Genomic DNA, 15,603 nt, shown 5'->3' with positions numbered 1-15,603 from the left:
TATAAATGAAAGGATGTTGCTCGTTTCAAATAAACCTGTACCACTTTAAATTTAAAAGGTAGTATTCATATATTTACTATGTCAAGTTCTTTTGTCTGCCTCTCTATGCAATGTTTTTTACTCTGCATATTTCAGCATATGAAAAACACAATTTTATTAGTAATTTGGTTCCTTACAAAAATAATAACATGTACTACCTACTTTTATATTTACATTATCTAGTACAATCAACAATACAGAAAATACTAAAATATAGTACACAATATTGCACAAGACAAAATTTATACATTTAGCATTCCATTTAATTTTACTCGGCATTTGCTTCATAGGTCATTGTAAGAGGTATTGCCTATAGTTATTCAAGTGACTGCACTTTTAGCTTTGATATATTACTAAACTTAAGGAATGCAAAAATTTTAAAAAGGCAAGCTGTTATATAGCAAATTTAAGAAATGCACACTTCCTATGAATGGCTAATTTAAAAAATGGCTGAAAAAATATGGTAAGACTACTTAAAGCTTACTGCTCATTTTATACAAGAACAACTATCCAAAACTGTTCCAATTCCACTGTACATCAGCAAAGTGTACTTATCAATAAATCAGCCAGAGCCTTGAGTCATTTCTATCACACTGTTTATCAAAACCAGAGAAAGCTGATTTCCACTATTAACAAATAAGAGTCTATTCATCTTATCTCACTTCACTTGGTCTACAAGAAGGGAAATTTTTATGATAAGGTTTAATATAAAACAAGCTGTAATGGAAAATGTAAATATCTTTTCTCTTCAGAATATATCAGGCTCTTACTTTGATGTATAGTTCCTATATTTCTGTCTGTGCATCATCTAAATTCTGCAATCCAACTTTTCAACTAATGGAACTCTTTAAATTTATTATATGTACATGTAACATTTAGCTGTGTCAGCCAATAATGTAACTGATACTGGCACGCACGCAAGCACAAGCGCGCGCCCACACACACACACACACACACACACACACACACACACACACCTCTTGTATGCATATATCCTGTCTTAAGGGCATACCAATGGTTGTGAAATTTCTATTTGGAATAGAAAGAAAAGCAGAGGGCTTATAAAGTTAACATGACAAACTTTACCTTTTTGAAAGTTTACTTACAAAGCAAACACAATGTTCAGATTTATTTTCATACAGACAATAAAATAAATGTATAATACAAGAAAATGGAACTTTCATTGGGGCTCCACATGGTTTCTCATGCAAATGTACATGCATACATGCACACATGCACGCTGTGAGTAATAATAAAACAGGAGATAAGAGGATGTGGAGATGTGTGATGGAAAAGAGGAATGCTCACACATGTGTACCATGTGCGTATGCAACCTCGAATGATGTTCTCTCAAAGTAACTATTGAATCAGATTGCCCTCACAAAATACTTATCATTATAATTGCTGATTAAATTATCACAGTATTATTGTTCACGTGATACACATCTATAATTTGCAGCAAAACAAAAGATAAGGCTGTGCTTTTAATATCTTATGATATTCAATGTAATAAATAAAAATACCTGGAAGTTCAAGAATGTATGAATCTCCCAGTACTTAAGCAACAAGTACATAAGTTCTGTTATATACACTTGAGAATTTCAGTAACAGTCTACTGTACTATTCAAAATACAATTATCAAAAACCACTGTACAATATAAAAGCAATCTTGTAGCCATTTAACTCCTGAATAACATGTACTTGAAAGATAATAAACAGACAAGTCTTATCACAGACAAAGCTCCTGAACAGCATAATAAGTTTACAATATGAAACTTATGTAATATTTATGATTAATACTGATTCAAAACTCATATTAATGTTGAGATTAAATAGAAATTCCATTGTTCAAGAAATGAACCATCACAAAATGAAGATCCTCTTCTCAATATTAGGATCTGACCTTTGAACACAGTTCAAATAACAAATGATAACAGATCACTGTACCAACTGTACTTAATTGCTAAATATTTCAGTCAATTTTGTTGGTAAAATGTGTCCAGGGCTAGCTTGAATAATTATGTTGTAATGATTTTGTTGTCAACAACACTCAAGATTAAATGAATAGTCAAGTGTACACACACACACACACACACACACACACACACACACACACACACACACACACACACACACACACCTGGGGTGGGGGGAGAGGTGAGGAGGAGAGGAGAGGAGAGGAGAGGAAAGGAGAGGAGAGGAGAGGAGAGGAGAGGAGAGGAGAGGAGAGGAGGAGGACTGTTTTGCCTGAACTGTCTTAAACCCATGCATATTGCAATATTAAAATAACAATATCTGAACAAATTTAAGTCCATCATTCATGTGAGTATATTACTACAATAAAACCCACAGTATGGGAACTTTTGAACTTTGCATACACATGGAACAGCCAGAATATTGTTAGAAGAATACACCAAACAGCAACATGAAGCAACTGACAAAGCAAGCAACATACAGGCTCAAAATAACACAGACAGAAAGCAGGCAGAATAAAATGTAAGTGGAGGAGTGGGGGCTATTATTCAGATGGAAGTGCTACCTCTTCATCTTCATCTAGATCCACAAGGTTTCCTGTAGAGCCAGCTTTATGCTGTCTCTTTGGGTCAAATGGATCAACCACTATTTGCTCAGTTCCCTTAATTTCTGCCCGACAGAATGGGCAACCCTGACCTTCAGAGTCCTGCAAAAGTTAGAAGCACACATTAAAATAATATTCCATTTGTCATGATGGGAGTCTATTAAAAATGATTAAAACAATCCATTGTTAATAGTTGCTAGCATTTCAAAGAGAAATTTATACGTATTTGGTGGTATATGACTTATCATATGTAAAAATCAGAAGTCATGTCTAAATGGAAATTTGGTACTCCTACCTGCCAGGATGTTAAGCACGGTGTACACAAAAGATGTCCACAAGGTTCTATTCGAATATCCTTATCATTTTCAGCACAAATTTTACAAAGTTGAAAGGTAGAACCCATTTCACAGTATAATTCATACTGCTCCTGAGTAACTTTTATATGATCTTCTGGTGTTGGCTGAACTGCCCATGAAAGATCAGGATTCACATTACGCCCATCAGGATAGAGGTAGCTAAGAGAAGTGGAGGAAAACAGTTGTCATAAAATACCACAGTTTGAAAAAGTATGCATTTAACTGATCTATGTAAGCACATGATTAACTTCACACTGCAACAGGTGATACATGCAAACTTACAAGCCTTCTCTGTAGCCATCCAGTAAGGCTTGGCACAAGGATTTGTTCTGCGGTATAGTCTGCAGAATATCACCGTCACACGTTACATAACCAATGGCCCACTGTCCGAGTCTTGTGCAACTCAGCCGAAATACATAACTGCAAAAATAATGTGTTTTCATTACACACAGTATTTGGTATTTTTATTTTGCAGCTTAGACGAACTTATATCTACTTGAAGATGTAAGAATAATTCCATCTCATACCCAAATTTGTACATCAAGATTTTTTACACTAAATAAATTATCAGGTTGTAATATAAAAACACAAATATCACATTTCTTCAAAGAAATGAATTAAAATACTTTTATGAATACCAATGCATAAAAAAGGTATTAATATTCCTAAAACAATGAAACAGGATATAAAATTTCTTTAGATTCCTCTTTTTTTTTCTCTTTAAACTTGTTGCCCTCACCCCTGAGACCTTGCTGTAGTTGCCATCCATGCATGCACCAGGTATGCAGACTCACCTCTTCAAAGAAATATTCTGTTTTTTCTTTTTTTTTAAACTACTCTGACATTATGAACATATGCTCAGATTTCACCTGTTCAAAAAAATCAGCCAACATAAAACCTAAAGCCCTGCTTTTACAACTGCAATTTCCAAATTGTGTTGAGCAGAACCTGTAGGTACCACAAAATATCTGTAGGCAATAAAAAATAAAACAATTATACTAGTGTCACATTATACTGATAAAATTATGTACTGTAATATCAATGCACTTCATCTTCTGGGAGGAAACTCCATACTGCAGGTTAGAGATGCTGGGTAAAAAAAGGACACACTCCCATCTTTTACAGGCAGCAGTATTAAAAACAGGGAGGGGGGGTGGGAGGGGGGGGGGGTGGGGAAACACCTACTGAGTTCAAACTGCTGTTCAGAAGCTACTACTGTCTCATAGAATCGAAAACTATTACTTAGGACACACAATTGTTTGAAAAGCAGGACAACAAACAAAATCAGCACTCAACAATGAGACTGTAACTCTCTCTGTGTTCTAGCTTCATTTGATTACAGTAGTTTGCAAACACATTACATGTCAGAAGACAACTGCTGACTCAGGGCTAGGTAGGTGACAGGCAAACAGTAAATATCAAAGTAAAGTGTCGTGTAATAGAAAAAATTTTACAATATGATTACAATTATGCTACATCAACATGTCACTATCATGTTGATGTAATTAAAAGATGAAGATTATTCAAGTGGTAAAGATCACCTTCACCATTCCATGATGACAACAGTTGAGACACTCCTGATCTAAAGTATGAAGCCAAAGGACTACTTTAGCATTGCAACAAATCCATTATCTGTTACAGTGATCGATTTTATTCTGCAATTCAGTTACGTTCATAGGGGGAGCAACCAACAATTTCTAAAAAAAAAAAGACAGTATTCTCAAATGTATGAACTGAATCAAGCAACTTTCCCTTATTACCAATGCATTAATTCGGAAATCTCCACAACAGGATAAAATATAGTGCATAATTTTATATGAGCAAGAGTGCAGTTAAGTGGTAAAAAACACTAATGAAGCACATCATGTCATGAAAATCTTAATATAGTATCCCCCCCCCCCAAAAAAAAAGGAGCATTACGAGAATACTAAGACAACAAGAACTAATCTTAATATAGTTTCCCAAACTAAATTAGGCATTACCAGCAATAAAAGAAAGACTCCCAAGTATTTCTCAGAATTGCAATCCTAAGTTTCAAATCAGCATAGTAAGAAACTACTAAAATTTGCACTCACAATAAACACAAGTTCTGGCCCAAAATGGAAAAATACAAAATTACCTAAGCAATTTTCAAATACACTATTTTCTGCAAATGTATATTGATAAACTATTCAATTTTTTATAAAATCTGGCAAAGCCAAGCCTGGAAAAAGAAAGTGAGTATGAATATGTTTGCAAAATAAAAAGTACATGCATAGAACGGCGTATCAGTGCTCTTGTAATTTATGCTCTTGTGTAACATCAAGAAACTTTAATAAAATATTACTGCACGAGAAGAGGAAGTGGATGAAGATGAATTTGTGGATGCACTATTGTAGGAAGAACCTGACAGGACACAGAAAGATCTAGGTTGGAACAATTCACTTTAAGAAAATGGCATCACCTTAGAAGTATAAAGATTCTTAGGAGAATCAACCATGACAAAACTGTTCAACAGGAACACAGAAAGTAAGTCAAGTGCTAGCACACCAGTTGGGAGTGATAAGAGAAGAAATGGCTATGAGAAGACATCATCCAATCACAAGCTGACCAACCCCTCTTGACAGCACGACAGCAGCTGCCCCTATGTGAAGAGGACATAAGCCCAGTGACCAACTGGTGACACTCCAATAGAACAGGCAGCTTCAAGACTAGTGACTTGGATAGATGCATCAACACTCTTTAGTTCACTTGTACACACTATGTAGCACAGACTTTGAATTTTTTATACTGAAGACGATTTAATTTTTCGTATGTTGCCCTTTGCTTGAGACACATTTGTGTAATAGTAAAATTAAGTATTGTATTTTTACATTTCATAATAAAACTCAGTAATATGATTTTTTTTAATGCTGTCTGGTGATCCGAAAAAGCAGGTTTCTTAGACACTACATTTCTGACAATGATCATGGAAACACAATATCATCAGTTCAATAAGTCACGGCTGCAACATACTAACACAAATTAGTTGCAAGTGAATGGAACAACTGGTAGAAGCTGACCTGGGGAGGCTCCATTTGTGTTTAGGGCATACGTTGGAACACATGATGCAATGTTGACTCCAGACAGATTGAAGAAAGGCAAATCCACATTTACAGCATTTGTAGATTAAGAAAAGGCAATGACAACACTGACCAAAATATACTCTTTGGAATTCTTAAGTTATCAGGTATTAAATGTGGGGAGCAAAAGGTTGTAACTTGTGTGTAAAGCAGACTGCAGCCATAAGAATAGAAGCAAGCAATAAATGAGGAGGGCATGAGACAGGGTTTTAACCTATCCTTTACTGCAATAGTCTATTGCTCTGATTAAAATTTGACAATTTTGTGAAACACTTGAAGAAATAACACTAAATTCTATCATCTTACAAACTTTTGTTATGTTTGAATAGGTCTGCAGCAAACTCTCTCACATATGTATGGATACCGTACACAAACACATCTGCAATAAACTTTCCCACATATGCATGGATACTGTACACAAACATCAATGCTGCTTTTTAAGTAAAGGTAACACTCAAAAATGGAAATGTTGTCCTTCAAAAACATTAGCCGATTCAGAATCCAGACCAATATTTTATTTGGTTAGAGAGCCTATAATGATATACTAAGTGGACAGCAAAAGTGAGAAATTCGGTTACTGTTCATATATCAGAATACTAGGTAAGAACTTTACCAGCTTTTAAGCAGCTATACAATATGATGGTGACACTATGAAACAAGAAGAAAAATTAATCCACAATGAAATTTATAACAAAGGAAAAAAATCATTTTAAACTGGCTGTAATTGTTGTCATGTGTGAGCAAACGTTCAAGAATGGAATAGCGCTTTTCTTTCGGGGAACAGTGACACCAGCTTGGCTGGGATGATTGTGGGGATGGGAGTGATGAGAGAGCAGCAAGTTTCATCATACTGCCAACCATGAAAATCTACACTACATAAACTGGCTTTATATGAACATCTACCACATTTAAACTGCAGTTTGTCCAAGTCCATTTATAGCTGGGATCGAACTGGCTTTAAAGTTGGACAAATACTCAACAATAGTATTCATTTCTGCAGGAGATGGCAAAAGTCCTGATAATGGCCAAGGCAAACTTATATGTTTCTTCCTCCAATGTTGTATGCAAGGGAAATGTTTGGAAGCAACAGACATTGTAACATTCTCTCAACATTATAGAAGCAAAATCTTATACTAACTCAGAGAAAACAGCTGTGTTCTCAAGTAGCACTGTAACGACAATAGCAACATATTTGGAAGAAACAGCCAAATATTTGTGACAACAAATATATAAATTTCACAGCTGTGTTATTAGGATGACGATGATTTAAAAGAGTGACACTACTGACTACAGGAATAGTAAGCAAAATTGGTAGAAAAGAAAATGGTCCAAAAACTAATGTAAACCACTTCTTTTAGTTCATTTTATTTCTCCAGGTATTATTAAAATGCAGACATTCAATAAATGGCACGAGTTTAGAATAGGTATAACAACTTTTTGGCAGACACTTCATGTAAATAAAACTGTTTGTAGTTTTAATGAGTCAGAAGATACTAAAAATAAATTTTTCTCAAGAAGCCTCTTAGAAAAAGGGGGTTGAGGGGTCATTTTAAATTCAGTACTGTCTTCTACTCGAGTAAATCTAGTAAAGATGAACACGAAAAGGAATTTAAGTTCAGCAAGAAGGAACAAAATCTTTTTAGGTTTCCCAATGACACTGTAATTTTGCCAAGCACAAAAAAGTCCTGCTGAATGGAATGGATGCCTTGAAAAGGGATTACAGAATATCAACAAAATTAAAACAAGGGCATGGAGAGAAGTTGAATTAAATCAGCTGATGCCGAGGTAATTACATCAGTAAATAAGACACCATAGGTTTTAGAATTTTGCTATTTGGGTAGTAAAATAATTGATGATGGCTGAAATAGTGGGGAATCTAAACGGAGTGTGGGAATAGCATGCAAAAAATAATTTTATGAGTTGTATTCAGCAAGAAGATTTTAGACAAAATCACCCATAAAATTGGTGCCCGAAAATGTTTCAAAATTTAGCTTCTTACAAAGGGTGTCTGGGAAGTAGGGATGGGCATTAAAGTGCTATTGAACTTAAAAATTTCTGATAATATAATTTTTGTATGAACACATAACTAACTAACTTCTCCCATTTATGTGTAAAAAATTATATCTTCCATATCACCACTCAAGGCTCTGCAGCAACCAGTAAGGCATTCACTGAAGTTCTCGATGACACATTCACAAACATGTGGTGGAATACTGTTAATAACTCTTTTATTATCACCCTTCAATTGTTGTATTGTTTGTGGTTTGTTCACATACATTTTTGATTTCAAAATCCCCACAAAAAAAGATCATAAAGAATAAGACTGCACGATTTGGTAGGCCACTCCTGGTTGCCTCACAATGAGAGAATTTTTTGAGGAAACTATTCATTCAGCAGAGCAATCATGATGTGCAATAAGTAACATAATCTTCCTGAAACAAAAAATCATCATTTTCATCAATAAGAGGGGAAAAACCAATCAGAAACCATTTCTTGGTAATGGTCGCCATTCTCAGTAATGGCAACTTCCACATTACTTTCAAAAAGTACAGGCCCACAACTGACACTGCAAATTCATGTGTTGTGGACGATTTCACCTTCCACAGTCACCTGCGGATATTTGTTACACCAAATTCTGCAGTTCTGCTAACTGACATACCCACTGAGGTGGAAGTACACCTCATCTGAGAAAATTATTAATTTTGTGAAGATCTCATTATTCACTTGTTGAGCCAAGACCCATTGGGCAAATTGATGTCTGTTTCCATGATGTGCTGGTTTCAACTCTTGCGTACGTCTAATCTTGTACACATGCATTTCCAGATCTTTTGAAACAATTTCATTGAGTGAAATTGGTGATAAATTCAATTATTGAGCTTGTCGGCGAACCAATTTTCTGGGACTTATTGTCACATTGCCACGCACGATAGCAATGTTTTCTCATGTTTGAACAGAATGCAGTCATCCTGTTTCCTTAACGTTTGAAACAGAACCCGTGGTCTCAAACTTCCAGATAAACTTCCAAACCTATGATCGGTTTTAGCAGCATTGTGTCCAAATGTCACACGCAATTCATGAATAGTTGCCATGGGACTTCCACTGTTTCTGAAATAACATTTTATCGCTTGGATATTTGCTCAGTTGTCATCTGCACCATGACGAAAATAAATGTCAAACAACAATGCTCACCACACAAAAGCTATCAGACTACTAATGGGAAGGATCACATTTTACAAACATGAAAAAACCACAGCTGCCAACCATCATAGGACAAAATGGTGCACTATTCAAATTCGTCCTTGCTTTCTGGACACCCATTATCTTAGGAACTGAAGGCATAATGAATAACAAACATGAAACTTTGCATGTAGTAACCCAACATAGGTTCTCAAATATAAAGTTTCATTTATGTACTTTACAATACAGAAAAATTAAGTACAAAGTAAAAGATTTTGTAAAAAGATAAAAAATGTGTTTTCTTTAACCCAGTTCTGCAAAGAACTATGTTCTGTACTACTTCCCAAATTGTGTACATTAGAAAGACCTTGATTTTAATCACAAAAAAGTGTATTTCATTACCAAACATGTGCTACAATGTTAGCTCATTTGATTTGAAGTTGGACACGAGAATTACTCGAAGAAAAAAATGTTATCTTCTGATCCTTATATCTCACAGAGTAATGCATGCTGAACATGAAACTCAATACACAATAGGTCAGTAGCACAAGGATGTGGAATACAAATTTTCACTCACCCACTATTTTCCAATAATCTACATATTTGTTGAAAAGATGACATTTTTTGTGGAAAAGTGTAAAAAGGATATATTTGACACTTATTTTACACATACCATTTCCTATGTAAGCTTCAAAACCAGTCTCACTTAAAAAATAAATAAATAAAATAAAAATAAAAGTTTTAAGCCTACCCAGAACATAGGTTTACTTTTCAACATGGGCCAACAATGTTACACAAATTTAGGTAAAGTAGCCCGAAAAACCACACTGTGGTTATAAGTTTTAACTTTGGCATCTTGCATCTCATTGATTAAAGACATGATAAACATGAAACTTTGGACACAACTACTTAGCAACAAAAGGTTCTGCAAAATAAAATATCATTTGAGTACTGCTTTGTAATTTCTATAAAATCAATTCAAACTCCTTTAAAAAAACGAAGAAGAAGAAGTTGATCATATCCAATTTGCTTTTAGAAAATCTGTTCTCCATAATCAACATCAAACTAATCACAGTTGGGAAGAGCATGTTTTCAAGCATTCAGAGAATCACATTTGATTTTCCAATGTGTGCTAACAAAACATGAAAATGAGAGGCAAATGTGAGGGAATGTACCACAGCAACAGGCTACACTGCAGCAACCTGTTGTCTATGTTTCACTGCATTTGATTTGTATTTTTAAATTCACAAGTACACTGAAGATCCAAAGAACATGGTACGCCTGCCTAATATCGTACAGGACCCCGTGAGCACACAGAAGTGCCACAAAGTGACGTGGCATGGACTCGACCAATATCTAAAGTACTGCTGGAGGGAACTGACACCATGAATCATGTGTGGCTGTCCATACACCCGCAAGAGTATGAGGGGCTGGAGATCTCTTCTGAGCAGCACATTGCAAGGCATCCCAAATATGCTCAATAACATTCATGTCTGGAGAGTTTGTTGGTCCATGGAAGTGTTTAAACTCCAAAGAGTGTTCCTGGAGTAACTCTGTACCAATTCTGGACATATGCGATTTGCATTGTCTTGCTGGAATTGACCAGTTCTGTCGGAATGCACAATGGACACGAATGGATGCAGGTGATCAGGCAGGATGTCACCTGTCAAGAGTCATATATATACACGTATCGGGGGTCCCATATCACACCAACTGCACAAGCCCTACAACATTACAGAGCCCCCGCCAGCTTGAATAGTCCCCTGCTGACATGCAGGATCCATGGATTCATGTTGTCTCCATACCCACACGTGTCCATCCACTCAATACAATTTAAATTAGACTTGTCAGACTAGGCAACATGTTTCTGGTCATCAACAGCCCAATGTCTATGATGACGGGTCCAGATGAGGTGTAAAGCTTAGTGTCGTGCAGTCATCAAGGGTACACAAGTGGGCCTTTGGCTCCGATAGCCCGTTTTGATGATGTTTCATTGAGTGGATCACATGCTGACACTTCATGGCCCAACACTGAAATCTGCGGCAATTTGGGGAAGGTTGCACTTCTGTCACATACAAGCATTGCTGACTGCAGCGCCGTATTCTGAATGTTCTGTATTTCAATACATAAGCCTATACCAGTTTCTTTGGCGCTTCAGTATAGTATCTCACTATATTGGATTCGTAAGTGTTCTTCATCTAGGTTCCCAAGCATCACATTTGGTTTCTTGGTTTGGATTCCAAAGCCTTGTAGTGACACCTGTCTGCTTATGAAGGCAATTGTTAAGTACCTTATCTCAGATTCTCAAATCTGTAAGAGCATCTTTCATATGTGGAAAGCAAAAAGTAATATCAATTTTGCATTTATCTTTTCAACATTATGGTTTATATTTTCCAAAATTTTTGAACCACTTTCTGCAGTTCATTTTCTGAAAATGATACCATCAACCAATAATACTGATGGAACAGAGCTCCTGGAAATAAAATGAGTTTCTGGTACCCAAAAAGCATCCTGTCTTTCGGGCCAATAAAATGAATGAGCCGAGTCTTGAGGATGTATGAACATTACTGCTGCCCCGTTTTGCTTTGTTGATATCTCAATGTCACAATGCTGAGAAGTTTAAAATCTAAATTGATATTACTTTTTGCTTGCTGAAGGAACAGAACTTAAAATGTCTCCTATGTATGGGAATATACCAAATGAATGCATGAGAGCAGGTTGTAGACACATGGCTGATGGCATGGGAATTAGGGTCTGGCCAACAGTCATGACCAGACAGCCTAATGGTAAGGCAACTGCCCACGATGACCTTGGTGTGTGACAAATTTCAACTTGATAGATCCAATTAATCCTGAGAAAACTGGCTTTTTATAGACAGAAAGACAGACAATAAAGTGCCCATATAATGGTTCCATTTTTACCGGTTGAGGTACAGAACCCTAAAACAGTAAGTAAACTGTTTATTATTTCAAAGTAATCATCATAACCGTTAATACATTTATCCCACTGTGAAACAAGACAATCACTGCATTCATGAAAATATGTTTGCAGTTGCCTACAGAGGCACGAGTGTACCCCATGTGTGCACCTCTTCATCCACAGCAAATTGACGGTCATGAATGTAGTTTTCAGGGCTCCAAAAATAAGGTAATCTACTGGGTAGAGATCAGGAGTGTATGGGGCATGTGTAAGAACTTCCCAGCAAAACTTCTGTAGTTTGTTTTGATTACACTACAAAAGTTTCACTGGGCAGCACATACACAGCCCCCATACAGTTCCAATCTCTCCTCAAGCAATTTCAATCGTTTTTGAGCCCTGAATAATCCTCATGCAATTTTCATCATTTTTGAGCCCTGAATAACAACATTTGTGGCCATCAATTTGTTTTGGATGAAGAGCTGCACACACGAGTACAATCTTGGTCCCGAAGACAATCACAAATATTTTTCCATGAAGGCATTTACTGCCTTGTCTCACAGTGGGATAAATGAATCAACAGTTAAAGTAATTACTTTTGAAATAATAAGCAGTTTAGTTACTTTCTTCCATCTGTCTCATTTTCAGCTGCAGTTTTGTCTGTTCAGGCTAATCTCTGGAACAACTGTAAGAATTTTAATACTGCTGTCAGTAATAGACAGGCTGATTCATGAGAAAGGTCTGAGTATTCAATTTATAAATATTTAACAGAAATTGGCTGAAGTATGATGAATTAAAGTTCCAGCTCACAGGAACATGACAGAATTCACAAATTCCAGACAACAGGTTCAGCTCACAATGCACCACGAACTGGTATGTCCACAATTTCCATGAACTGGTATGTCCACAATTTTAAGAGAATAGAAGCTTGACAATATTTTTTTTACATCATGTTGTGAAGTCCATTAGAACCAGTGAGCAGATTATCACAAGAGGCTAAAGTCTCTCGTACGACACCACATACGGCTGCAACCAAAAAATGGGGATGTGATCTGTATAAACTTACTGCTGTGCAATAGTTACATTGTATGGACCATGTGGAATGAATAAAATATTGTGAATGGTTTCAGTGACATGGAGTTGGTGTTTTACATTGAACATTTTTCTCTAATGTGGCTTGGTTTCACCTATCTGGCTACATTCATTCTGAAAATTCATGAATTTCGTCATCAGAAAATCAACATGCTCAAGTGCAATGTCATTCCAAGCAGGAAAAATCAAAATGTGGGTTACAATAACCCAAGTGTGAATTATATGATCAATCTTTGAAACTACCGTCACTTTCGATGTCTATTGTTCCTAAATAGTTCATGCATTTATTGCCCTGATGAATGAAAGTGAAAGCACTCATTCACTTCTCCAACAAAACAACACTACTGCCCATACAACACATCAGTCCTTACAACTTTTAGATTAAATCTTTGGAGGCAGAGTAATTACGAAAGATCTCTGGCACCCACACTCACCGGATCTGTCTCTGCCTAACTATTTCCTTTGGGGGTGTGGCTAAGACATTAGTGTTTCAAAATAACCCAAAGACAACAAATGAACTGAAGACAGCAATAACTGATACCTGGATTCGATTACACGTGAAACATTGGTAAATGTGTCTGTAAAGAACTGCAAACATGTTCAACTATGCCTTCAACTATGCATTTCCCACACATACTGTGATATTGGAGAGTACAGTGCATTTTACTTTAAATACATTGATTAATTACTTTCATTATTTTAATTGTAATAATGTTGAATTCCATCTTCCAACGTAATTGGAGCCACTACCAGTGAATCCCAGCCCCTACCTTCCACAGCGATATGAATGGGCTGCCAACCTTACGTGCCCTGCAAGACAAGACCGGCAGAGCTCACCACTGTGGAGAGACTTCATGGACACACTGTATAAGATGTAACAGATATTTGTAAGATAGATATTTCGCATTCTTTTAAATTTATATGCCACATAAATTACAAAGACTAGTATTGTCGAAATTGAACAATTCATTTTCTCTTAGTGTAATGTACAATGTTGTATTTGTGATCAAAGGAAGTTTGTAGACTTTCATCCAGACCTAATTTAGTAATTGCTGTTCATTGGCAATGTGTACAAGAAATTCAGATTTAAAATATGGAATTCACCTACCAGTAACCCATTTAAAGTAATATCAACCAGTAACAGTATGAGCATTATAAAAACAGGTGTCAAGGATTAAGAAGCTGAGACACTTCTGGGTAAATTTCTCAAACAAAAAGGGGGGTGAGAGGGAGAGATACTGCATCACTTCTGTAGAGTTTGCAAAGACAGATATTGAAGACTACTGTACCCAACACATTACTTTTCCAGTAGGGTTCTCAAATTCTTCATGAATTCATAATACAAAAATACTTCACGTAATTACCTTCCAGGCTTATTGATATATTTTTGCAACCGAGCCTTCACTTCATCATATGTCAAAAACGCCACATAGCCAGGATGTGTTACTGCCAGGATTTGCCAGTTCCTAAGCAGTGTGTTCCAAGGCTGAAATAACCTGTTTAAAAAAGAAAGTACACTTGAGTACATTTATTACAACAGCTATGAAACTACATCCTTGGGACAGTATTTAAAATGTAAAAATAGCTCTGAACTGACACTTCTCTACTTCCTCCCTACAAACAGGTTATCAATCTCATATCATTCCCCTTGATACTTCAAATTTTTCTTAATGTGCAATTACTATGGCAAATAGCAGTGAATTTAAGATTAAAATTCTTTCAACTATTGCTTTCTTCCATTAACTATGTTTCATCCGTTTTGGTGGAAGTTCATAAATGTTGTCGTCTACACTATTATGTTCATAAATTATATAAGAAATGAATAAAACAACAGAAAGTGGACCAAAGTTCAATTATAAAGATATCTATCCAAGATAATTGTTGTTCCCCCACCTCCAGATTACTGTAAATTCTTAAATGTCACATGTTCTTGCATTAAATGTTTTGGCACAGTTAAAAGATATTTTCAGTAGCACATGGGCATCACTACATCACTTGAGTGGTACTGATTCGAAAGAAAAAATGGTTAATGTATTTACTTATTACTACACAGCGCTAAAATTACATATATATCATTTAAATGATTACTCGATGTCACCATAGCTGAGGAAAGTGACGTGGAAGGAGCGGTCACATTTTTGGAGTTAGGAAAGTTTAATACACAACACAGTGAACACTATATTGAATTTTCTCTTCTACTGAAATAAATTTTTCTATGATTATGTATTCAAGCATATATAGTAATTCTTAATTTTGAGCATTCATATCAAGATAAAAATGGTGATTTGGTCCACAGAATGCACTCAAAAGAATCAACTGACAGCATAGCAGCAATGAATTGCAA

The 15,603-nt window shown here is 35.9% G+C and overlaps 1 protein-coding gene across 9 annotated transcripts in view; it reads right to left on the bottom strand.

Moving 5' to 3' along the window:
- The window catches only part of LOC126321333 (E3 ubiquitin-protein ligase CBL), a 186,288-nt gene that overhangs the window by 148,671 nt on the left and 22,014 nt on the right, over positions 1-15,603 (bottom strand). For 4 of the 9 annotated variants that reach the window (XM_049994177.1, XM_049994172.1, XM_049994176.1 and 1 more), the window contains exons 3-6: positions 14,624-14,755; positions 3,256-3,393; positions 2,907-3,132; positions 2,579-2,719 (exon numbers count right to left, since the gene is read on the bottom strand). In XM_049994177.1, the coding sequence (XP_049850134.1) occupies positions 2,579-2,719; positions 2,907-3,132; positions 3,256-3,393; positions 14,624-14,755 (637 nt within the window). The remainder of the gene's footprint in view (positions 1-2,578; positions 2,720-2,906; positions 3,133-3,255; positions 3,394-14,623; positions 14,756-15,603) is intronic. The other 5 variants (XM_049994174.1, XM_049994179.1, XM_049994178.1 and 2 more) reach the window with 2 other exon arrangements.

Source organism: Schistocerca gregaria, chromosome 2 (genome assembly GCF_023897955.1).
Source record: "Schistocerca gregaria isolate iqSchGreg1 chromosome 2, iqSchGreg1.2, whole genome shotgun sequence".
NCBI classification, from domain to species: domain Eukaryota; kingdom Metazoa; phylum Arthropoda; class Insecta; order Orthoptera; family Acrididae; genus Schistocerca; species Schistocerca gregaria.
This window is presented reverse-complemented; position numbering and strand designations above follow the sequence as displayed.